A 26877-nucleotide genomic window follows, 5' to 3' on the forward strand; every position below is an offset into this window, starting at 1 on the left:
CCATAGGAAAGTGCACTAATTAGGCCACACAGATTATCCTGGTCCTGATTTCATTACAGCCTTTGGACCTGCCTTCTGGAGCATCTCCCTTTCTCTCTGATAAACCACCTCCCTGCCTGCCCTTAGGACTCAGCTCAGGCTTACCACCTGGAGGTCTTCAATAGTGCTAAGGTGTGGCTGGATACATCATGCCTATTTGGTCAGGGCAGCCTAAAAAATGTTGACTTTTAAGAAAACAAACAAACAAAACAAAAAACCTTGGTTGATTGAATTGGCCAATTGTTTGTAGAAGTAATCTATCATTTTCATTGGAAGGAAAAAACATATGAGATCCAGTGCAATTTTTATTCTTACTATCATATAACCTAATTAATGGTTCCATGTAAAATCTGCCACCATGGGACTTTCCTTAGATAGCACTTATAGTGTCAATAGAAGTAGTGGTGCATGTGTTGACCAACAAACCCTGTCCACTAGATTGTGTCTTTCTTAAAGGAAGGGATTCTGTCCTGTATATCTTTGAATGTTCAATATCCAGGACAGGACCTGGCCCAGAGTAGATACACCTGGTGGTTTCCTCAACTGAAGTAAATTGTAAAATGACTGGGTTCTCTACAAGCTCCAAATATTTCATTCAGGAATGCTGAGGGCTCCATGGGTGTTTGGTCCTTACCTAGGCAGAGGTGTGCATTACATGGAAAAGAAAGGCCCTGAGCTCCTGAAACTTAAGTCCTAATGTGGCAGGTTAAGCAGAGTAATCCCTCTTAGAGATACTGACTTAGTCTGGGTTCCTTTGTTAAAGTGATACACTGACTTTTTAGGATAATAAAATATTTGTGTGGAGTCCTGAAATCACTCAAAGAGCCTATGGTTCCATAAATAAAAGTCAAAAAAAGGACAGTACAAATATACAGGTGAAGTACTATCTCAGAACATGAGTGGCCAAAATCTGGAAGTGCCTCATGGACAAGACACATTCTGAGCTGCCATCTGAGAGAGGAGTTGCACTTTACTGCTCCTTGAAGCTGCTGTGCTGCTGTATGCAGGAATTATCTACTTTTAAAAGACAGATTTCCTGAAACATAAGACAATTCCCCTCACAGCTGACCAGTGAGTGAACTTCACTCATTCTCCTTCAAAAATGCCACACATTGAGTTTTGCTTCTACAGTGATACTTAACTCCATCTACTATGCGAAAGTGTCATTTCATAAAGAAGCGGTCCTCAACGCTGAGGCAGCCTTTGGGACCTTCTCAACATTGGTCCTCTTACCTTGTAAATCCAGAGCGTAAGCAGTAGATCACACCCTGTAAAAATAATATGCATAATTCACTTAAGTGAGGAAAAGGACCTTGGTGGAAACAATGGGGTCTATTCATTTCCTAGTGCTCGGAGGTAACACACCCCCTCCTGCCCCTCCTAGCCATAGCAGAGGGAAAGGGACCTGCAGTGTGTTATACCAGTCTATTATGGGAGCAGATAAATGAATACTATGCTCCAAATTTTCCATAGCAATTACTTTTTTTAAACACATGTATAAATGCACGTTTTTAGATATTTTAATCACTTCCCTATCCATATGTTGTTTGAAGACTGAAGAACATATTCGACAAAGTGGATTGCGTGCAGGAAGCACTAATTTTTGTGGCTACAGAGACAAATCAGAAACCACTACTTATATTACCAGTTTTCCCCTATAAATCTTCGGTGGACTATTTCTACACTAGTTCCAATGTAAATTATAGATGCTTTGCATTTTCTAATCCTTTTGTAACTATGAATTTCTTAAGCTCCTCGAAAGCCTCTGTCACAAAAGAGAAAAGATTTTCAAAGAGGTTAACTTTAGTAGGAGACATTGCGTATTAAATATGCTAAGCTCTGAACTCTTAGTGTTTTCCCCCTAGAGCCTTCACTGCTGTGACGACCGTATTTCCATTTAAAAGGACAGAAATGGGGAAGAAACGATGCTGTTTCCAAGTGCTGTGGCCGGTTCTGCCCTCTAGTCAAGCGGAACGGATCCCGGGAGACCTTGGGCGGAGTGGAGGGGATGGTGTGTCCTGTAATTACCCGGGGTCTAAGGTGGTAGCTGGCCCTTCCGCGTGCAAACGCCAACAGCGGCGTCGGAAACGATAACCGGTGTCCGAGGACGCGCAGCTCCGGGAGGTGGGGGGACGGGGGGCTCGCGGGGAAGGCTGAAGGCTGGAGGCCGGATGCCGTCGGCCTCGCGGAGCCTCTCTGCACTGTCCATACTGATGAGCTCCACAGCTGACACAGGAAGGCAGAGTGAGGAGGAGGCGCGGAGGCAGGCGACTGAGCCGCGCACCCGGCTTTGACGTCGCCCGGCTGCGGCTAGAAGCTCGCGCTCTCAGCACGTAGCGCACAACGTGACCACACACAGCCTTCCTCTCCGGCAGCCCGGCAGCTCGGCAGCCCCGCAGACCCACTCGCCGCTTCGCCCTCCTCCTCCTTTCCGCCTCCGCGGCGCGTACCCCCGCGCACACCCAGGGATTCCGGCCGGCGTCGAGCCCTCGGCGCTTCGCCGCCCGGCCCGGGCACCTCCGCCGCAGCTGGGGCCCGAACGGCGGCCACGCAGCCGGTGTCCTTCTCAGGCGGCCGCTCCCGCGTTCATCTCCGGATGCCAGCACTACGTTAGCCCAGGCGGGGAACCCCTTCTGCGGCGCCCTCCTCTAAACTCCCGCCTGTCCCGGCCGCCCCCACCCCTCCACCTGGCGGGGGCAGCGCGGAAGCGAAGAGGACGCGCGCGGTGCCGGTGGGCACGCGTAGACGTGTGTGCGACCCGCTCTCTGCTTGGCATTCTCCGTCTCTTGCAAGGGACGGTGCCTGGACTCTGCTTTCGGCTCCCGGAATTGGTGCGGCCGGCCTGAGCCCCCTCTTCGCTGGCGTGGCGCTAAAGGCTATTTTGGAGAACGGTGGAGGTGGCCGCGGCGGCGGCGGCGGCAGCGGCTGAGGCTGGTGCCCGAGAAAGCTCCAGACTCACACTCTGCGCCCTGTCGGTCCCTCTCCTCCTTCTTCCCCCTCCTCCCTTCCCTTCCTCCCCACCCCCGTCCCCCTAGCCCCACTCCTCCTCTTCCTCCTCCTCCTCTTCCTCCTCTCCCCGCTCGGCGATGCGAGCCTGTATCGTGTAACAGGATTGGCGTTGCAATGGCAACTGATGGAATGGGGGAAGGCAAGACAGCAGGGCTGGGGGCTCCGGACTGCGGGCGGGCGGGCGGCTGCCGCCGCTTGACGCTCCTCCGGGGACCTTCGCGAGTTACTTTGTAAAGGCGAACCCAAGCGAGGAAGCCCCTGCTCGGTGCCCCGAGTCAGAGGCCACTTCCTGCTCCCTGGCTGCCCGCGTCAGGCTCGCACCGCTCGGCACACCCGGCTCCTCGCCAGCACCCGCCGCCGGCCCAGCGCGCCGCCGCCGCCGCCGCCGCAGCCGCTGCGGAGACTCCAGCCCGCTCCCCTGAAGAACACTTCGCCTCCCGGCTCCGCTTCCCATCACGCCCCCTGCTCCTCCCCGGCGTCTGCGATTTTCCCAGGCGCCCAGTGTGAGTGAGGCGTGCGTGTGAGTCTGTGTCAGGATATTGTGTTGTGGGAGTGTGTGTGTGTGTGTGTGTGTATGTGTGCATGAGTGTGGGGTGTGAGGGGCTCCTGCGCTCCGCTCACGGCCGCCGCCGGGGGAAGACGGACGGACTGCGCTTCCCTCTTCCGCGAGCGGTTCCCGGGCACCTCGGCTCGGCTGGAGAGCGAGCGGAGCGCGCCCGGCTGGCCGCCGGCCTCCAGAAGGTCCCGCTGCGTCCACCCTGGGCTGGATATGTTCATGTTCACGTGAAGATGGATTTAGTGTACGGTCTCGTGTGGCTGCTGACAGTCCTCCTGGAGGGGATCTCCGGCCAAGGAGTGTACGGTGAGTGGAATCGCGACGCTATTGTGACCTTGTGATTCTTAGGGAAGATGGGCTGGTGAGCGAAAATGCACGACTCGCGCCGTTCCGGGGCCCCTCCCGGCGTGGCTTTTGATTTCCACTTCACGTTATTGGGAGCGATAAGGAGGCGGCGAGCGCGCTGCGAATCGGGCTGCGAACCGCTTTCCCAGCGCCTCGGCTCGGGCTCGGAGTTGGGTCGAGCCGGCAGCCCAGCACTCGTGCGAATAAGTGGCTTTGCACTTGATTTATCCCCCCTGGGGACCCGAGCTCTAGATGTCTTTGATTTAATAATGATTTGGCTCTTTGCATGCCTTGGTGTCGGTGCCGCGGTTTCCTCCCAAGGGAAGCTTCGAATGTGACCCCAGTGAGCTCCCCATTCCTCTCCGCCCCGTCCCTCAGCCTTCTCTTTTCCTTTTCCTTTTTCTGGGGGTGGGGGGGGCGTGGGGAGAGTTGAATGCCTACTTGACTTGATTTTCCGGCTCAGGAAGTGGGTTGACAGTCGAGTTGCGTTCTGCACCAACCGTTGCCACGAGCACTGACTTGGGGAGGGGAAAATAGCAGGGAAGATTCTCGGTGCCAGACACAATTAAGGGACATGTTTATGTGAATGGATGAGCAAATGCATGAATGAACGGACGGCCAAGTCTGCGCGTCTCGGCTCCGGGGCAGGACACTAGCTCACTGCAACAGGAACATAATCTCAGTTCTCCGGAAAACGCAGGTCTGGGAGGGTTCGGACGGAGAGAAGGATGAGCTAGTTAATTCGGATGTTTTTAAGTCCTCAAGAGCCAATCCAGGTTCCTTCGCCTGTCAGCAGTTGGCACCCTTGGTTTTCGGGACTGAAAGATACACACACACACACACACACTCTCTCTCTCTCTGGCTCAAATGTGAGTCTTCTCCTGGGATAAGCAGGCGGTGCTACAAAGGAAAAAATAACTTTTGTGTTCTCGAGGTATGGTGGGAAGGTTAGGAGAAGAGCCCTTGAGGGGACAGCAGGCCGAGACTCACCCACAGCTCCCAGGCTGGGGCCGACATCCAGAGAAAGTGTGTGCTGGAAATTTGGCAGCTCGCCCTTGGTCTCCCTCGGGGTTGGGACCCCAGCGCTGCAGTGCTAGGCACCGGCTGCCCCGGGCAAAGGGCATGAGTGTTTGTGGAAGCGCAGACCGTAGAAGTGACTTGGGAGTGGGCGCGGATTCAGGGGGACCTTGAGCCCTCAAACTGTCTGGGAACGTGGAGTGCGCAGTGGGCAGGTGTTTGGGAACCGAGGCGGGAGGTTCGCCTTTACTCTCTCCGCGGTGTCTTGTCCAGGGCTGAGCGGTGCTGGGGGCTGGTGGGGAGAGGGTCAGGAGCGGCGAGCTCTGGCCTCTGCTTCGCTTCATCGGCCGTTCCCCTTGCCTGTCTTCCTACTTCCCTCCTTGGCTCTGGACAAGAGATCTTCACTTTCTCCCACCTCTAAGCATCTTATTTTCCCCTCTCTCCTCACTCCCTCTTTCCCGAATGAAAGAGAGCTTTCTTGGTGGTGGTGGTGGTGCTGGTACCGCTGCTGCTGGTGTGTGTAGGAGAGATGCTGAGGTATTGAACCTCTTGGCTTAAACCGCTTGGCTGATGGCAGGAGGTGAGGCCTTGAGCGGAGCAGGAATTCATTTAGTGCTGTTTTGACTTCTGCTGGACTCTGGTGTCCCGAAGCTGAGAGTGGCTGGGATTCTAGGGATGGAGGAATGCTGCAGATAAGATGGAACCTTCTCAGCGAGCTGTTCCCTAGTGTGAGTCTGAACTCTGCTTGTCCAAGTCTTTATTTCTCTCCCACTGGTTCAGATTAGCCCAAATAAAAAGTTTTTGTTTTTGTTTTGTTTTTTAAATGTGTGTGTTTGTGTGTGTGTGTGTGTGTGTGTGTGTGTGTAGGAGATGAGAAGTGAGAAAAATCGGGGGGGGGGTAGGGGATGTTCTGGAACTGTCTTGATTAGAAAGGGTTCCATTTTTCTGTCACTGTTTGTCATTCAGATTGTTTGTCCTGGCAAGTCTCATGCTGGGCGGTGGAAAAGTGTAAGATGTAGGAGTGGAGACAAGTAGAGAACAATTGCATCAAAACAGTCCTGGGCCATGCTGCTTAACAATAAGGGGGAAGGCATTTCTGCTACTGAGCTGATCGTTGTGAAGGTGGTGGTCTTTTTTTTTTTTTCTTTTACTATTGATGTGGTTATTAGTCACTTAGCTAGGAGTAGAATTGACTTTGTTTGAAAATTAGTCAGCATCTCTAGTCGTTATAAATGTCATAGCTATCAGGTGGGTGAAAAAATATATTTATATATTACTTTTCAAATATGTCTTACAAATCACAGAAGTTAGATTCTCAAGATGGGAATCCCTAACCTTCAGCATTAGCATCACCTGGGAACTTGTTAGGAATGCAAATTCTCTGACCCCTCCCAGGGTTTCTAAATCAGAAATTCAGAGTGTGGGATCCACATTCTGTGTTTTTCACCTCAGGTGATGATTAGGATGCATGCTAAAGTCTGAGAACCACTGATAAAACTTCACATTTCATTGCTTTGACTTTGTAAACCATGACCTTTCTTAACCTGAAGTAGTTTCATCTTTTTATTTTTTGTGGAAGCATTTATGGGGAAGAGAAGATTTTATTTTTATTTAGGTATAAAGTATTGATTAACTGTAAGAAGGACATAGACATAAGAGTTAGTGTAAGATTATAAAGTGTGTTTTGAACATTTTACATGAGGAGTCTGGAAAATGATTAATTAAAAAAAGCAGTGCAATTATAAACAGAGACTTCAAAGACCTAGATAGGAACTTTGCTAGCATAAGTCTGTATCCCTGTCACCCTTTATTTGCCTGTGTTGGCCAGATGTAAAACCATTCGTGCTACACACTAAGTATTATTTCTTAATATTGTTTTCTAGTAGCTAAGTTCAAGAGAAAATAAAATTATTTTATCGGTAATTCAGGCAAAATCACTTCACTGTAGCCTAAAACTAATTACATGATTTAGAAATATATCATTGTAACCTTTCTTCTTTGAAATAGCTAGTCAGCCCTTCATTCTTCTACTGCTAGCCTGGAAAATTCTGAGCATGAAATTCAGATGTTTTTAAGTAATTGAGACTATTTGTTTTAATATATAGATTATATTGTCTTGAGTTACTGTAATCTTCTTCCTATTGTGTTTGATCAGCTTGGTACCGTGTGTACTACTTAAGTATAAAAGTTTCTGCTATAGACCTAGGGACTTACTGTCATTTATCTGGGGATATTGCTTAGCAGACTTACTGCACAGTAGCTGAGATTTGTGTATATGTGGCATTTGGGTAAGGGAGATTATCTTTTGATTTATATCTGCCTGTCTACCCATCACCAATGATTCTGATGTCATTAAAAAACATTTTTTAAAAATGGCATTTTTCCCTGTAGATATCTATATTTGTGTAGTTTTTATTTTTTAATTTTTTTTTAATAAAATTTTTTTTGGCCATGCCATGAGGCTTGTGGGATCTTAGTTCCCCAACCAGGGATTGAACCCGGGGCCATGGCAGTGAAAGCGTGGAGTCCTAACCACTGGACCACCAGGGAATTCCCTGTGTAGTTTTTAAAATCAATTTTCTTAAGTTATATATTCTCCCTTCTTGAATTAAAAAAAATTTTTGGTATTCAAGCTTTTTCCTCAAAATAATCTTGGAAGTTTAAAGTTTTATTTTAATTTTCTTTTTACTATATTAAACGTCACTGAAAACCAAAAAGTTATTAAAGAACAGTGAACTGGTATCCATTTTTGGCATTGTTAATTTTGTTGCACTAAACCCATTGCATTACATTTAGGATAACTGATTAAACATAGCATCAAGGGTCACAATGTAAACCCCAGCTAGGTGTATGCAACTGCAATACTTAGAGCTGTGTGATCCAAAGTATTTTTCCTAGTTTTGAAAGTTTTCTTTGTAAGTTATTCTGTGGATGTTTAACTGTGTTTTTTAGAGAACCTGTTGATAATTACATAATTTTGAGAATCATATCTCCTGTAAACTTCACAGTTGTCTTGCTTAAAAAGAAAAAAACTGCTCCATTGACACACACTGTATTTTTACTTCTGACCTATTATACCCTTAATTTCCGAGGAGGCTAATAAAAGATTATAACTGCATTAGCACAGGACAAATCCCCACTGCAACTGAAAAACAAAATAAAAGTCTATGTCTAAATAGTTTTTAATGGGAGCCAAATCTACCAATGACTTGGTGTCCTAAAATAATTAATGTACTGCCCATAAATAGCTTGCAGGATGTGCTAGAAAGCAATAAATAGAATAAGTTTATCAACACACGTGTATGACAAATTAGCAAGCTATATTCTCTCAATTCAAGTAATATCAATTAGTCTCATAAATTTTAAGAATGACACCCCAGGCAGTAGATGACAGAAAAAACTTGGTGGAATTGAGAACCAGGGAATAAGGTAGACAGGAAGGATCTGGAAGATCTTTCAGACTGTCAGTGGGTTGAATCTAAATGTACAGATTGACCCAAAGGGATAAGAGTGCTCTGGCAGGTCAGTTGACCATTACATCCAGTCCCAGGATGTTTCCATCCTCACAGCAAAATTATCCCAAGGTGCATTGAATTGTGATTTTTGTCCTGTTATGAGTTTGGAGAAACCCTGTGATCAGATTCTGCTTTTGACTGAACACATATTTAGGGTGTCAGCCTGTGGGAGATGACTTTAATGAGTGTTGCTAAAAAAAGGTAAATCTGAAGCTCTGTCATATGCAGTTAGCTTTAACCTTCTCTCCTCCCACTCCTCACCGCACTGTCCCTATGTGCACGCGAGAACACGCACACACATGTGTGCACCCTGGATCATCACTACTTTGGTCACCATCACAGGAAAAGTGGGCTGTCCTTTGTATCCTGAGATTATTTTTGTACATTCAAGGTTGTCCTTACTGGCCGTGTTACTGAGAATTCGCATGACAAATGAGCAGATTATTTTATACAGTGTTACTTGCTCATGTCCTGTTTGTCCCTGGGAAGCCCCTAAGTGGGCTATTAAGTACTTTAGATTGAGCAGGTTGAACATTAAGCCTAAGGAATCATTTTCTAGAGAACAAATCGGTGAGGGTGAATAGATGTCATAAAAGAAATTCAAGGAAGGCATTTTTCATGATCTTCATTATCTTGGCTTAATTTTATTGTCTCTGATACCAGCTCTTCTTATTGATATTGTAAAATTATTTTCGTTTTTGTTTTGTAAAGCAAACCACCTTAAACCTATTTTGAGAAACAGGTTTTCTGGAAAAAATGTGCTCTGTATTCTTTTAAAATGCTGTTTTAATGTGATTGGGGTAGGGCTCATGGGATGCAACTAATAGCATGAGCCTGTGGGTTCAGTTTATGTCTTAACACAGTGTTAGGAACCGTGATCTTGGGTTGCTTTCCACCTATTGAGATAATTCATCACTCATGTTCTCTGGCCTGGTCCTCATGCTTTGGGAAGAGTCTTGGAAGAGTTGGGCTCAAGGCTCGAAACCCACAAAGTCAAAGGCAAAGAGTCAGTTATACCTGCCTAGTCCTGGAACTGAGCTCTTGGCAGCTGCAGTGAACTGAAGAAATGTGCTATCAGCTCCCAGTTGAATTGGGGGAAGATCTTACTTTCCCTTTTGGCTATTTTGGAAGGACAAGCAAAGTATTATATTGAATGCATTTCAAGTATGAATAGGGTGAATGTTTTTAGCTTCACTGTAATTGCCATTAACTGAATAGCCCCTCAAAATGAAATTTCATTTCTTTGCTTCAGTGACTGTCAATGTAAATATATTAGTTAGAGCAGAATGAAGAAATGATTTCATTTATAGGCCACTGTATCCTATTTTTATTTTCAAATCCAATTAATAAACTTTTGGCCCTGTAAAATCATAAAGTCAGAAGAGACTTTACGATGGCATTAAATCATCTCACTAATTTATGACGCAATGGCTTTATATTATGCTAGTCTGATGGTGGTCCTATCCTATTCGTGAGATTTCTTTCACAACTCTTTTTTCCACAATCCAGGCTTATTCACTGGATGGATATTTTTTTGTCACCTTGCTAAAATCCCTCATCTCCATTATTGGATCATGCACTTAGTTATTTCCCATTTTATACCAGTACAATTCCATATTTTTCTTAACTTATATGACCTTGAACTGATCCCAATTAACCTCTCTTATATTGGTTTCTTACTACTTTTCCAAGATACTAATGCTAAGATACTATTTCCAAGATACTATTTCTATCTTGTGTTTTAAAACACTTATTTCCTTTCCTGTTGATGTAATTGATTGAATTCAGTAAGAAAGATGATTTCCATTTCATAATCTAAATCATACTTTCCCCAGGAGTTCACAGTCATAGAAAAGGATTTCAAATGTTAGGAATATTTTTTTTGGCTATTACACATTTACTATAAATTTACCAATTAAAGACATATTATGGTAGGAGCAAAGGTATTAGAAATTATGACGTAACTTTTCTTTCTGTCTTTTAGTATGCTACCTCTACAACTTTACATAAAAATAGGAGACATCAGTTTCTTGCTGTTCCCTGTCAAAACTATACCAAGGACTATTGTGTGGTTGGCAGATGGGGTCAAATATGTGACATGTTACCATATCCGCAAGCAGCATATTTCTTGTCCTGTTTTGTTGGAATAAGAATGAGAGGGATAAAAATAATGAAGTGATTCTGTGGAAAGGGAAACATATATGTCTGAAAGAGGAAGGGTTGGTTCATAGCTAGGCCTCCCACAGTCTTAAAGGACAGCACAAAGGGCATTGAAATCTCAATGAGGTGAGTAGGAAATCAAATGCTGGCCTGAAAAGGCCATTCAAAAAATATATCTGTCCTATAAGTAATAGCAAAACAGCAAACTATTTTTTTTCTGAAGTAAATAGAACTTTGTTCATGTGTGTCAAACAGAGGAAGAAAAAAAAAATGTCTGCCATTTGACTGAATGACAACCTCAGGGAGATTTTTCTGCTCTCTTGAAAGGGAAAGATGGAAAGATGAGGAATTCTTAAGCAGAGCCTATGGTCCCAGTGGACCAGATTATCCTACCTGCCAATTGATTGTACTTAAGGAGAGATAGGCTCAGATTAAACATTGCGGCATTCTCTCTGTTATTTCTGAGTGGAGCTATGAATTTGGTCCAGGCCTTGCCTCGGGTCCACTTCCTACTGAAGAGGGGGAGACTCCCACGAGTCTCCTGAGAAGGATATAGAACTCTGAGGAAGATATGCAACTTTTCAGAAATTTTCAGTAGGAATTGTACACAGATTCTGGTCAGATTGTGGGTGAGTTCTGGTAACTTGAGTCAGCAAATTAAGGTATAACTTCTATGGATTAAACATGTAACTAAGTAGTAAGAGCTGTGAACTCAAAGAGTTTACTAGTTAATTAAGAAGATAAAGCCAAATGGAAAAACAAACAAAATAAGACTATGAGAAATATACAAATATTTGTGCAAGATGAGAGAGCATTGATAGCTGCCATGGTTGGAGGAAACTTGAAAAACCTGGTACATCATGATTTGAGTCTTGAAAGTAGGTTGATGTAATATAGATAAAGAGGGAGGATAGGCCAGTGCTAAAGCACAGATCCCAGCTGCAAGAATAATAGGGCAGAAAGGAAAATAACCCTGCAGTATGTGTCTAGTATTAAGCCTAAGCAATTTCTCCAAAGTTTGTCCCAACTAGAAAGATGTATCCATCATTAACCTATGGTAACTCCCTCTTCCCCAAAGTCTGTAAGTCTGTGAAATAAATTTGACTGTGTGATACTCTGGAACTTGCTCAGATATTTATGTTTACCAAGTTCCTAGGTTTGTGTGTGTGCAATGTGGAGCCACTTGACCTCATCAGGAGTTAAGACAGTTGTCTCTAAAGTTCCTGTAGTATACTGAGCCCTCCCCAATTCTACGCAAACTTGGGAAGCTTTGAACTTACATGGCAGCTCCTTTTGGAGTTAAGGTCAAAGACTTTTCAAAGCCTTTTTGAATGCGTTGCCTTTATGAAAAGAGGTATGTGCTTTCATTATTATTTTTTTTTATTCTTGTGCAAGGCAGCATAATGTGGTTGAAAACTGTTGGGGAACTTGGGCTTTCTTCTTGTTCACCTGCTGCTCTACTCCATGACCAGAAGCAAAAAAAATCTTAATCTCTTTATCCCTCAGTTTCCATCTCTAATAAACTCTTAGGAAAGTGGGCTGTTATACAGAGAACATGTAAATAACAGCAAGAATAAAAAAGTCTGGTTGCATTTTTATATCTGGAGTAGAGGGAGACTGCATAGCAAGCCTCCTTTATCTTCTTAAAAAAGTACACTCAGGTGGTCCAACAATTGGACCTCCTAGTGGGAGTGCCATTTGGTTCTCAGAACAGAGTAAGGGGCTTGGAAGTAACAGGGAGCAAGTAATTTTTTTCTGGAAAAAATAATTCCCATCTGTCAGTCTATCAGAAAATAACTCAAGTGGTATATTTTAAACAGTGTATGTAATATTAATATGTGCATGAAAATGCCATTTGCTATTGCATCTTGTATGCACATGTGGCTGGTATTGCTCCTCAGGCTAGTCTTCTTCTCTCAATCCATATAACCCTGGAGTTTCTCCTTTTGCTCCTTAATGGTGGGGGTGGGGAGCTGGTATCCCCCCTCATTTAAGAGCTCCAGAGACAATTAGTGTCGCCTAAACCTTATGACCATGAGTATATTTATATATGTGTGTGTTCAAATATATGTATAAATCTTGCTTTTGTACCAAGGAGCGAGAATAGTCTCAATGTCCTGCCATTTCGAGACTAATCTAAAAATGATACAAATAGGGATATATTTGTGAGACTACAAGTCATTGGTAATTTAAAAATAAAACCAGAGAAAATGAGAATAAATCATTAAGTGGGGCTATCACAAGTTTATTGTGTATTTGGTCCCAAAGTGACCAAAATTACTGTTTCCCACCTAGTCACCTAATCATTAAAAAAAAATCTATAAAATTAACTGAAAAGGCTGGGACCTTATTCACCATTACACTATAACAGCTACATACATAAGAAAGCATTTTTATATATAATGGATTTTAATTATCCTTGGTAAACACTTATTTTCTATTTTTTGAGGGTGAAAGGTAGCTCACCTCAATAATACCCATTCATATAACTAACTACATGGAAGAAATTCATTAGGCTAGTTTTCTGAGTGTCAGAATATTAGCTAGTTATTGGTTGGGAATATTGGTATATATATTGGGAATATTCTGTAACCAAACCAAAAGGTCATCTTTACTTGAGACTTTAAACAGGCAACAAAATTATTAGTTGAGAATAATTTTCCCCACTACGAGGGATGAACAATATTGGCTTTGCTAAGCATGTCACCTTAAGCATATACACACAGTAGACTCTGTGATATGCACAGATTTAACTGACGTGTAGTTTTTGAGTTGTCAGTCTTATCCTGGTAGTATTTCAGAATTAGTGAAGTTATTATCAAGAAGTTGTATAGTTATTGTTTTTATCCTGGTTCTGAACTTGTTCATTCTTTTTCATGGCTTATTCTACACCATTATTGCGATTCTCTCCTCATTCTTTTATTTACTTACCTTTTTCATTTGGTTCATGTTTCACACTGGACTATATTACCTGTACCCTTTCTTTGTACAGAGCTGCTGTATTAATATTAAAGTTTTCAGTCTTAGTTCACAATTAATCAAACCTCAATCTTGGGCTAATTTTGTTCTTACTTTGTCATGTGTAGCTTCATCTAAGTGTAATTGCCTAAGGAGGCGCAGCTCTCTTCCATTCTGACCCTGTAATATTGCCAAGATTGGGGTTTAGAAACTTCCCCCTCTTTACCTAAGACAAGAATAATTCTCAGTGGGCCACAGCCATTTTACTCAGAGGCTACTTATCCTCTGATGATTTTCTGTATCTCACTAACAAACATTCCTCTAGTTGCAGCAGCTGGGGTTAAAAGTGGCCTTCTTCCTGCTTCCTGTGATTTCATAATTTACTGTTGAACTCTATTATCATTATATGATTTTAGTTGATATTTCAAAAAGCATTTAAGTTTTTAATTTTCTGTCATCATTGAAAACTCACTCGTTAATGCCTTAATTCTCTAAGCTTACTTATGCAAAGAAGTACTTTGAAACCTTTTAAGTTTAATCACCTCTCCAGTTTCAGAGAAAGTGTAAAGAAGATATCTATCTTTCTACACATAAACTACACATATATATTTGTATATATAATATATGTGTATATACTCTAAAATATATATTCATATATATTAACTGTCTATGAGTGTGTGGATATGTGGGTGTATCTGTATATTCATGGAGTGGGTCTCATGGAGTAGCGGCTGAACTTTAGACAAGGAATTGGATGGCTTTCTTGCTTCCCTTGCAAAGCTGACTCTGATTCAGTGTTGACAGCAGGGCATGCAATCTCTCATCTAACATTCATTTTGTTTTTAGATATCTTTTGTGATAATTCATGTTTGTATTGTTCACCAATTTCCAACATTACCTTCAGAAACTCTCATTACTTTTTTCCTTCTATATTTTTGCAATTGACAGAAATGTTTCTTAGCTGCATAAGAGCAATACACGTGAAGTTTATTTTACCTGAACTATAGTGATGTATACACTTAAAGCCCAGTGTCACTTGCATACTCAAAAGACCATGCCTCCTGCTCTATTAGCCAGGTCTTTATACTGGTCTTTCCTCTTTTTTAAGTGGGAATTTAGAGCATAAGACATATCTGTCTTCAAGTATGGATTCTAAAATATATCTGTAAACCAAATTCAATTAACTTGGGTTATCTGCTCTCTTTTTCCATCTGTCATTGAAAAATAAACATAGGATATCATAATTTTTTCATAGAATAATTGCCGTTTTTCAAGTGCCTCCTATATGTCACACCTTCTACTAGGAGTTTTTTATACATTATGTCATACTCTAATCTTTGAATGAAATAGATGAGAAATCTGAAACTCATACAGTTTAAATAACTACCATACAGTTACCAGTGGCTGAATTTGAAATCACATATGAAGTGTATATGAAAATAAATATTTGTATATATTCTTATATGTATTATTAAATTATATTCATATATGTGTGTTTATACCCACTATGATGAAGCCATGCAAGTTACCTGGATCATCTTGTGCCATGTATGTGACATCTCAGTCTATATTTGAAATGCCGATTGGGTGATAAATTCTAGCTTTTTGCCTGAGAAATATAAATAGGTAGCTAATGTCAGCACTTTGTATCATAATTTTCTTACTTGGAAAAAGAAGATATGATTTATAATTTTGGGTTTTTTTTTCCATTTTAGAAGCAAAATGCCCATACTGAGGACTCTCTCTGGTATAATTTATTTTTGGACTAGTAGGATATTTTAAGCATATTCATAATTAGTGACCTGTAAAAATGAAGACATGGCTCTACTAGATATTCTGCAGAAGTAGTTATATTCCTCCATGTAAAATAGGAAGGATGTGCTCATAAAAAAAATAAACTGTCAACTGTACTACTTTATTTTCCCCCAGGCTGATTAACAATCACTGGCCTTGGTAAGATTGATAGTTAAGTGTGATATTTGGCCTGATTTTTGCCTTGAGTTCCCTCTGGGTATTGCTTGGGCATTTTTTGCAGAGTTAATTGAGGAGACTATATCAGCGTATCAGCGGGTTTCTATTCTTGAAAATCGTGTTGTGCTCAAGAGGACAGTTGATTGCAAGCTCTGCCCTTCTCTTAGCTGCCAGGGAGTTCCTCAAACCTCAAAGCTTACAAATTAGTGCAGTTTGGTGATTTGTTTTAGGCTTTTAGCTACAGCATTTGCTGCTATAAAAGTAATTTTTTTCCTATGCTTTTTGAATGTAGTTATTGTGTGATATAGTATAACCCTGTACCATTCTGGCTATTGTGTGATTGATACAGAAACTGCTTCGATAGGAAACCATTTCAAGCGAGAACAGGAAAGGTATTATGTTCAGCTGTAATGCCATGCATTTCTAAACAGCTGATGTTTTCTTTAACTGATAACCACCCCCCAAATTTTCAGAGGCAGTTGAGGCTTTAGAACTTTAACTCTTAATTCAGTCTGGCTGCAAGAGCAGTGCCCTGAAATTCACTATACATTCACAATGCACAATGCGGAATTCATTAATTCTTAGTATAACTGGGTGCTGTGATTGTTGTGTTTTAAAGTCAGACCTCTTTAAGAATATGGAGAAACATCGATTTTGTGAATTTTTCTCTAAAGAGTGCTTCTTCATACTCAAGCCAGATAGTTGAAACTAGTGGTCTATGACTTTCTGCACACTGAAAATTGTGATAATGTTGTGAAATGGAGTGGGCCATCATGTATTTTGCAATCTAAGAATCTCAAATTAAATTGCAAGCCTTTGTAAAGGAATAGAGTAAGAGATGAGTCAAATCAAAGTTCAAAAGAGTTTAATCATAGATTGTATGTTTTTCCTACCTCACATATTTAATGATATATCTGGGAGTACTTACAAAAAATAGTGCACCCTGTTTTTATGTTTTCTTTACTTCTAATTTTTGTATTTTATGATACCTTGGATGCAATGATCTATTTTGGATGAAGGTGGATAGTGTCTTAATGATTAGGTATAAAATTATATACCTAAGATGCATCTGTATGTTATGGTTTATCATTTAATTGGATATTATAAATATTAACAATTAATATTAATTCAATTAAATGTCTAAAAGAAGCTGGAATAGAGATTCTTATGAACTTGAAAATGCTATTTAAATATCTTTAGTTGTGACAAAAGGTAAAGTCTAGATATTTTTAAAGATTATTTTAAAATTGCTCTAAGAATCTTTTCTGGTGGCTTAACTATTGACTGCTTCTCATTCATTGTACATAGCTGTCATCCTTCCAACAATAATTATGACATTGCAGAGGTTTTCTCATTATTAATGAAAAACTCAGCATTTCTACAAATGGGAAGTGTTTGATAAAGCAAATAAACGAAAACCAGTAAAGCAAACTTCCAGTATACCATTGTGTGCTGCTCTGGGGGGATTGGATTTGAAGTTGCATGTGGAGGAACAGGTGAGTTAGTCTGGTCATGGTATTGGCCCCAAAATAGGCAGAATCAGCTGGAATCAATTTATTGCTATTACAGGAAAATAGTTGGGCCCAGGTCATGGGAATTAGTAGGATGGATCAAGGCAGGATGAGGTGTCTGCTTGTCAGAGACTGAGAGGCAGATTAACATGCAGGTGGTTTCAGAGGGCGTGCTCTTGGAACTACCCCCTGGAAGAGAGGGAGGGAGCCGGAATTCAGCGGGGGGAGAAGTTGAGCTGCGATTCAGTTAGAGCAGAGTCCTAAACTATGCAAATGGGGTACTGTGAAGTTGGGGTAGACCTTCAGAGATGTCCCAGATAGAGAAAAAATCCTTTTCACCCCCTTTTCCACCCATCACTGGGTGTGGGCTGCCCCTGGGGAGGGGGCAACATATCTCAGGTTCCCTTGGGTTGAAGGCAAATCCTGGGAGGAACTCAACTGTGAGCAGTCAGAAGGTAACACTCTTGGGAGTTGGGGGAATGAATGCCTTCATGCAGAAGGGGTTCTGGACGGTGCATCACATCTTCTAGACATCACCCCTGTGGTGTTCGTATTTGCTTGCTTGTGAAAGTTCTTCCCTTCTGGGAACTGGTCCTCTGAGAGCAGGCCTCGTTTCTTAGGGATACATACAAGAAGAAAGTCTGCGGGATAAACTTCAGCCCCTGCTGCTGCTCCTGATCTCTGATACTCATCATCCCTTTTTTAACCACCTTTTCTAGATCTCCCTTACCCCCAACGAGCAACTCTAATGGGCTGGTTGGGGAAGTGACCCTGAAGGGCTTGGGATCCTGGTCTCTATGCCCTTTTCAGGCTGCTTCCACAGCTGCTGCCTTTGTCAATTTGCTTTCAGAACCAGGAGGGAGCACCAACAGATACTTAAGTGGGTCACCTGGGTGCCTGATGTCTTCTTCCCTCCTCACATTGAGTTCATAGCAGTCTTGCCTTCTCTCAACAATCAGGGTTAATTATCCCTGCCTGAAAGGTGACTTTTTCTTGCCTGCTTGTCTTTTGCACAAGGAACCCACAGTGGCTAGGTGGCAACTGTCACAGGAGTTTGAGACGCCTGAAAGGTGACTTTTTCTTGTCTGCTTGTCTTTTGCACAAGGAACCCACAGTGGCTAGGTGGCAACTGTCGCAGGAGTTTGAGACTCTTGCTCTTTTCCCTGGGGGATGTGTTACCCCTCTGGAAACCAGGAATCTTAGCCACACAGGGTCTATAATTATGGGGATTGGAAGCACAGATACCCCATGTGGGTTACTAGGAGTGAAGGTAAAGGGACTCTTGGACCTGTGTGTTCTACTTGCTAGGGACACAGTTCCACATAATGATCATTAATTTAGGGTTATATTACATCCTGGGGGTGGGTACCTGATCCACTCAGGGTATTATCCCCAAGTTGCTCTATTAGATGCTCTTTCTTCTATCATTCTATCAGATCAGCAGCTTTTTTTTTTTTTTAATTTATTTATTTATTTACTGCTGTGTTGGGTCTTCGTTTCTGTGCGAGGGCTTTCTCTAGATGCGGCGAGCGGGGGCCCCTCTTCATCGCGGTGCGTGGGCCTCTCACTGTGGCGGCCTCTCTTGTGGTAGAGCACAGGCTCCAGGTGCGCAGGCTCAGTAGTTGTGGCGCACGGGCACAGCTGCTCCGCGGCATGTGGGATCCTCCCAGACCAGGGCTCGAACCCGTGCCCCCCGCATTGGCAGGCAGACTCTCAACCACTGCGCCGCCAGGGAAGCCCCCAAGATCAGCAGCTTTTGAGTGGCACATGATGTGATATAACCAGTGGATTGTATGATCACATAGTCATTGCTGTACTTTCTTTTCTCTTCAGTGGATCCCTGTGTTCAGTGCAGTGTTATGAGGAATCCTATTTGGGTGGATTACATATTCTGAAAGCCCTTGGATTGAGGTGCTTGCTGAGGCCTTGTAGGCAGTAAATATAAACCCATATCCAGAATATGTGTCAATTCTAGTCAAGATGACTCTCTGCTCCTTCATGTCTGAACGGAGTCCAATGTAGTCAATTACCACTGAATAGCTGGCTAGTTTCCTTGAGGAATGGTATATGTCAGGGTCTCTCTTACTGGTAGATTGGACATTTAGCATCAGCGGTAGCTGATAAGCCTCTATGAATGGGAGCCTATGCTACTCAGTATATGCATAGTGTCCATACTTTTCACTGTGGCTGCTTTCTTCTTGCACCTATTGAACAACACTGAGGTGACTGATGGCAAGCTGACTGATGTCAACTGGTCAAGTCTTTATGTCTATTTGGCTGTTTATTGCTTTACTCTAATTACTATTGCTCTGTAAAAAGCTATCCAAACTTAGTGGTAGAGAACAGCCACTTTATTATGTTCATGGAGTCTGTGGGCCAGGAATTCATACAAGGGACAGTCAGAATGGCTTATTTTTGCCCCATAGTTTCTGGACCCTTACATGGGAAGACTTGAAGGCAGAGGGTGACTTGACATCTAGAAACTAGAATCATCTGGAGGCATCTTTATTCTGGCTGACAGCTGAGACCTCATCTGGTTGGCAGGTAGAATGCCTATATGGGGTGTCTCCATGTGGGCTGTCACATCGTTTGGGCTTCATCACAGCATGGTGGCTGGATTCTAAGAGCATGTATCCCAGGAGGATAGAAGTAGTCTCCTGGGATCTTGCTTGGGAAGCTACGTGCATCAATTCTATATACTCTTGTTTGAGGCAGAGACAAATGTTCACCCAGGTTGAAAGAAAGGGACTATAAATCCCACTAGTTAATGGGAATAGTGCCAAGTTCACATTGGAGGAAGGATGTGTGTGATTAGAGAAAATTTTGCAGCCTTCCTTAGAAAGTACAGTCTGCAACATGACTCTTTCATGTTGGTGGATGCTCCCTTGGGGGCAATAACATGGTAGACAAAGATCTGTCTACTTTGTGCCCACTCCAGGCATCCAGCCAACCAACCAGCCAAGCTATTCACTGCCAATAAATAAACAAGTAAGTAAGTAAGTATATATTCTTACCTCAACTACTTCTCTTTCCACACAGAGTGTATGATCCCTGAAGTTCTGTCCATGTTCTGAGGGTAGATTTCCCCTCACCACTGACTTTGAAGGCACCCCCTAGTGGGGTGCAGTTCCTTTTTAGTTTGTACCACATATCAAGCCAAACCAATCTGTAGACCATTATTGGACTTGGTGATTATAAGGGACTTCCCATGCAGTCACAGGTAGGAGTTGAGGATAGGGAGCCAGTGCTCATTATTCAGGGTAGTTGTAGGGGTCCGGACCACCTCCTCTGCATGTAGCTCACTGGTGCATTCTCTGTCTACTTGTGCTCAGTCCCAAATATACCATTTTTATCTAATAATGGATTAGTTCTGTACCTGCTTGATCTTGCATGACTTGGCTGACAGAATCCAGCTTATAATGGACATTTTTGGCTACATGGTCTCTTGATAGCCTGTGGTCAGGCACTCTGCCTCAACAAGGCTCAGTAGTACCTTATAAGCTATTTTCAAATGATTTTTAATTCTCTCTTGCAAATGACATGGGCTTTCTTAAAATCCTTAGGTGTTTATGCTGTAATTCTCTTGCTGCGGCTTGCCATAAATTCTGTATGGTATTTTCTCCCACCAGAGATACTTCTAATATCGTGGAGTTTGTGGGATCATATGGCCCAAGCTTCAGGATTTCTTCAGTGAAACCTGTACCTTCTGCAAAACCTTTGACTTCCCTATGCCCCATTCCAACCCAGCATCCTTCTGTCACACATGGTAAATGGACCAGAGCAGTATTCCTAGCATAGGATGTGTTCCCTCCTGAATTTAAAGAGGCCTGTTAGAGATTTTGCTTCCTTCTTATTGATGAACGATGTGAGATGCAATATTTTGTCCTTTCCTTATGAAGAGTTGTCCTCGCATTACTCAGGTCTTAGAGCCCTAAAACTTTCATTGGTAAGATGTTAATTTTGCATACTCTGAGCACATGTGTTTTTCCAAGGCTTCTAAAGTACTTGCCAATTTTTGCTTATCTGGCCCACTTAATAGGATGTTATTGATATAATAGACCAATGTACCAATGTAATGTTTCACATAATGTCCAGTAAGTTCATATCCTTATGGACTATATTATGGCAAAGGATGAAAAACTTATAGTCTTGGGTCAGGATGGTAGATGTATACTGCTGTTTGCCCCATGTGAGTGAGAACTGCTTCTGGTTCTTCTTCTTGATAAAGATGGACAAGAATGCATTTGCTAGACCGATTATCAACTACTGTTACTTAAAGTTGTATCAGTTTGCTCTAGCAAAGATACCACAACTAGCCACACACCTGTGATTGATGCTTCTACTTGGTTGAATATCTGGTAGTGCACTCTCATCTTCCATCATCCATTTGGTTGTTGTATTGAGCAGACTAGTGAATAAAATTAGGACATAATGTCTCCTTTAGGGTTTTAAGAGTGGCACTAGTATCTTCCATTCCTACTGATAAACAGTATTGTTTGTGATTTGCTATCTTGATTTAGGGTTGGGATAATAGGCATTTTAGTGACTCCCCTCACCCTGGCTGCCACTCTGCTGCTTTTTATGATTAATTGTGCCAACATTGCTACTGATGCTTAAGTGCTTCAAACTGGCCTCTATTATTTAGAGATCCTATCATTCCCACTGCTGTCAGGGAATCCAAGTCTGTAATGACATCTCCTACTGTCAGTCCTGACCTCAGCAATGTCAAAACCCCTCTCACTGGTGCAGACATAGTCAGTTGCTGATTTCTCTGGCTTTAAATAGTATATGTACTCAAGCTTTCCCACTCTCTTAACCTTTTAGAAATATTCTTTGTTTAGTCACTCTGTGATAAGAGTATAGTGTTTGGTCTGGTTAGCCCCATTTTTTGGACAGCCCAGAGATAATGAAACCCCTTTCCCCTTCCCCCAAATAACTAGTAGTCTTGGTAACATTTAAAAATACTCCATTGTCATGCATTGTATTTCTACGTCTGACCAATTATACATTTGGTTTCCAAGAGGATTGTTATGGACTAAATTATGTCCCCCAAATTTATATGTTAAAGCCCTAACCTTCAATGTTACTGTATTTGGAGATTAGGGCTTTAAAAAGGTAATTAAAGACAAATGAGGTCGTAAGAGGGGGACTCCAAGAGGACTGCTGTCCTTGTAAGAAAAGGAAGAGATACTAAGAAAACACTCACACAGAGGTATGAACACAGCAAGAAGGTTGCCACCTGCAAGCCAAGGAGAGAGGCCTCTGGAGAAAAGAGTCCTGTCAGCACCTTGAACTTGGACCTCCAGCCTCCAGAACTGTGAGAAAATAACTTTTTGTTGTTTAAGCCACCCGATCTGTGGTTATGGCAGCTCTTTTGTTATGGCAGCTCTTGCCAACTAATTCAGGGATCAATAAATAAACTGACTACAATAGCACATATCTATCCCCCTTACTAGGAATAAAACACACTCTGTCTTTTGATCTACTTTTCCATTACATGCTGTGTTTCTGTTTCCGGTATTTCTGTTTCACCTAGTAAGGGATGTCACTTGCAAGCCAGGTTTGCAAGCCTGTTTTACTAGTATTATTGCACCATTTCCTGGGGTCCTCACTAGGGTGTTAATAAATCCTTTATCACAGGAAGGTACTCCTATGTCAAAAAACTCTCCCTTTTATCCAGCTTTTTATTCTTTCCCATCTTAATCCAGCACCTTCAGAATCTGTTTCCCTGCGTATTCTTCCAGCTCCTGCTAGTACTTATTGGCTAAATCCACTTCCTTCAGGGCACAGTGTTCTTTCTTCCTCGGCAATTCTAATACCTCCATGGCTGGGTTATGTTTTAATTTAACCCTGGCTATTGGATTGGCTACCAGTGTGGGCTTTAGGGTTAGTTTCTAAGGGAGAAAAGTTTTGTCTTACTGGACAGAGGTCTCTGTATCAATGAACTCTCACTGATCCAACTTTATGTCCCATTCCCTGTAGACTCAAGCATCTTCATACTCAGCCCCGAAGTTACTCTACAGCTCTGCTGGCAGTGTTGGCGAGGTCCTGTGACTCTTGTGGGCCATTGTCCCTTTCCTCCCTCTGCAGGCTCAGCGCTTCCCCAGCCAGCTGTGACTTATTCCTAGTTGTGGACCTAGGCAGGAGAGGACACGGTGGCAACTCCTCAGTGAGGCTCATGTCCTCTTGCGGAGAACTGATATTTGACTTGTCTTCAATCAAGGAGGAAGTAGGAAGCACTAGTCTCTAATGGGGAGGAATGTGTCACTTCTCGAGGCGTACATGGTCCAGGGAACCTGATATCAGGATTGTTGCATGTGTCAAACCCGATGTTCATTTCCTAAATCTCCAGGGTCCACAGCTTCCCAACTCGGCCCTTTATTTTCAAGTAGCTGACTTTTTAGTTGAATTCATCTGTATCTAAAGCCCCTAACATTATAATTAAATTCTGGACCTGACCCTCAAGAATTTTTTTTACCTTCTATTTGTAAGGAGATGAGATTTTTTCCATTTACTGACAAGAAAATTCTCTGGCTTTCACACTTGATCTTAAATTGATAATTGTATTAGTTTTCTATTGCTGTTTTAACAAATTACCATAAACTTGGTGGTTTAAAGCAATAAAAGTTCTCTTACAGATCTGTAGGTCAGAAGCCTGACATGGGTCTCAGTGGGGTAAAATCAAGGGGTCAGCAGGGCTGTGTTAATTTCTAGAGGCTCTAAGGGAGAATCCATTTCCTCTTCCTTCCCGGCTTCTACAGGCTGCCCATATATCTTGGCCTGTAGCCCATTTTTCCATCTGCAAAGCTGGCAATGTTGTATCTCTCTGTGCCCTTTTTCCATAGTCACATCTACCTCTGATTACATTGGACTCACCCCGAAAATCCAGGATGTTCTTTCTATTTTAAGGTAGCTGATAGCAACCTTAATTTCATTTGCAGCCTTAATTCCTTTTTGCCTTGCAACCTATGTGGAAGTCTTTGAGGAGGGGGCAGTATTCTGCCAACCACAGTAATAAATTGATGCCAGCCTTCCATTGTTTTTTCTTAAGGGCATGGGTAGTCCCCAGCAATAACCATCTAATTCTGCACTCCTTGTAGTTGCTACTTACCCCAACCTCTTAATACCTGAGGCATTGCATACACCTTCCTCTAGTATATCATCATTTCAGTTCACCTAGGTAAGACAGAGGTAAAACTATGAAAAGCTCAAGCAATCCTCATCACAGATCTCAGCAAATCTCAGCAAAGAACTGTGGCTTCCACAACATTCCTTTGACAAATGAATTCTTTTCTCTGGGGAAATTTGTTACCACTGTCTTGTGTTTCTTCTGTCTCTTGTGTTCTATAGGAAATGAATCTTTTATTTTAAAGGACCTTAACTGTAGCAATATCAGTTTTTCTTATGTTGAAATTTTTTTCTTGTCCATCTAATATTCTCACTGGATAATAAGGATCTGCCATACCCACCAGTGTGCCATGAATTGGTTGTTGGAAGTTAGGGGAATGAAAATGGAGATTAGATGGTGTGTCAGAAAGCCGGATCTGGCTCAGAATTCCAACTACTCTCTGTGGTATTTTGGCCATATGTGCCAACTCTTTAGGGATTTTGAGATCCTGATTTCAGAGTGTGAGTTATAGTTCTTACTCATTTTTACTTTTTTGAAAAAATTAATATATATTTTGTTCCACTATCAATTATCAGTTATTGGAGAAATATGTGTGTGTGTGTGTATGTATGTGCATGATATTGAAAAGATCTTTGCAATTTTAAAAATTATTAAAGAATTATAAGATACTGTTTTCTTACCCAACCTCCATTTTCCTGTTTTGCCGATATTTTACAGGACTTATTTTCCCTCAAGAAGTAATTATATAAACCTGAAGCAATTTTAATGGCATCTTCATAAGTTTTACATTTGTAAATTATAGCCTAATCCTATTTTAAAATGTGTACCTATTATAGATGTTGAATAAATTGATCTTTTCAGATGCAGGAAAATTACCTTGTGAGTTTTCCATCATTGGAGTTAGTCTTGTTTATGCAGAATTTAAGAACATTTGTGTATCATTTGATGCTTCTATTGGTTGTTATGTACATATAATGAAAGTTCAGGTTTCTCTGTGAATAATTTATTACGTCTATATAGAACTTTTATTCTCAGAAATAATAGATGAGAGGAATATTGGCCATATTTAAGTTTGCTGTAAATAACCTTCCTTATTCCAAACAATTTGAGATGTTCCAATAGTACTTCATAGTAAAGGAAAATAATAATATTTTCTGACAAAGAAATCTGTTTCATAGATAATGCTTATCTGTATCCTTTGCTAATTCCTCCTCCTCTTAGTCACGAGATATTAGAGATTCTCAGAATTCTGTTCTTGTCGCTCTTTTTCTCCTCACTCTGCACCTTCTTGCCTTAAGACGTTTTACAAACCATCTCCCTCTGATGACTTGCAGACTTATACTCCATACCAGATCTTTGTTCTGAGCTCCAGAGCAACACAGGTAACTGCCTCTTTCACATTTCCACTTTGATTCCTCAAAAGCATCAAAGTTAATATGTCAAAAGCTGGACTCTTGATCTTTGCCTAAATCTTTCTCCTCAGCTTTCCCCTTTTCGTTACAGGTCACTCTGGTCTACACAATTATTCATATCATCCTCCTGGAAGTCATACTTAACACCACCATCTCCTTCATACCACTTTAACCAGGCCCCAAACAGGTCTCAAATGTACTGCTGCCACCACCCTGGTCCATGTCATTTTTATAGTTTGTCTCTATAGATGCAGTTGGTTCTTAACTGTTCTTCCCCCAACCTTTTTGAACAACCTACTTCATACACCTCTGTACAGACACCCATACGTCAAGCCTGCGTGATTTTTGAAAACGTAAGTCGGATTATGTCACTCCTCTACTTTAAAAGTCATTCAGGAATCATTCCCATTCCTCTGAAGATAAACTTGAAACTCTCCTGCCATGCTTACACATCTAAGATGTGGTCCCTGCCCACCTCTGTAGCTTCATTTTGAATTGCTGCTTTCTTTAAACATGGTGGTGGAGACACAGTTGTTTTTATTTCGTCCCATAAACCTGCTAAGCTCTTTCCTGCTTTAGAGTCATTGTACATGCTTATCCCTTGCTCTGAAATTTTCTGCCTAGTATTAGTCAGGGTTCTCTGGAGAAACAGAAGCAACAGGAGATTATCTATCTATCTATCATTTATCGATATAAATATATATGGTCAGAGATTTATTATAAGAAATTGGCTCATGTGATTATGGAGGCCAACAAGTTCCAAGATCTGTAGTCAGCAAGCTGGAGACATAGGAGAACACATGGTTTATAGTTCCAGTAAAAAGGCCATCAGGCTTGAGACCCTCAACCCAGGAACAGCCAGTGTTTCATTTTGAGTTTGAAAGCAGGGAAAAAACCCTGTGTCCCAGTTCAAAGGCAGTGAAGCAGGAGGAGTTCCTTCTTATTTGGGGAAGGTCAGCCTTTTGTTTTATTTAGGCTTTCAACTGATCAGACGAGGCCCACCAACATTAGGGAGGGCCATCTGCTTTACTCAGTTTATCGGTTTAAATGTTATAAATTCATCCAAAAACATCTTAATAAAACCACATAGAATACTGTTTGACCAAATGTCTGCGCACCCTGTGATCCAGTCAAGTTTACACGTAAAATTAACTGTCACATTCCCCTTACCCTTTACCAGTCCTTTCTGCCTAAGATTTTTCAATTCTCAGATTAAAAATAGAGCAGCCCACCATGACCACTCCGTTGACTTAAC

General features: G+C 42.0%; 1 protein-coding gene across 4 annotated transcripts in view; it reads left to right on the forward strand.

Moving 5' to 3' along the window:
* The first annotated feature begins 833 nt into the window (after positions 1-833).
* Positions 834-26877, forward strand: part of MDGA2 (MAM domain containing glycosylphosphatidylinositol anchor 2) — an 809247-nt gene continuing 783203 nt past the window's right edge. For all 4 annotated transcript variants that reach the window (XR_014261129.1, XM_082452081.1, XM_082452083.1 and 1 more), the window contains exon 1: positions 834-3910. Coding sequence is in view for 3 of the 4 variants with exons in the window: in XM_082452081.1 (XP_082308207.1) it covers positions 3631-3910 (280 nt within the window). In the remaining variant the exon portion in view is untranslated. The remainder of the gene's footprint in view (positions 3911-26877) is intronic.

This window comes from Balaenoptera physalus (assembly GCF_965194825.1).
Source record: "Balaenoptera physalus genome assembly, chromosome: 2".
In the NCBI taxonomy this organism is placed as follows: Eukaryota; Metazoa; Chordata; class Mammalia; order Artiodactyla; family Balaenopteridae; genus Balaenoptera; species Balaenoptera physalus.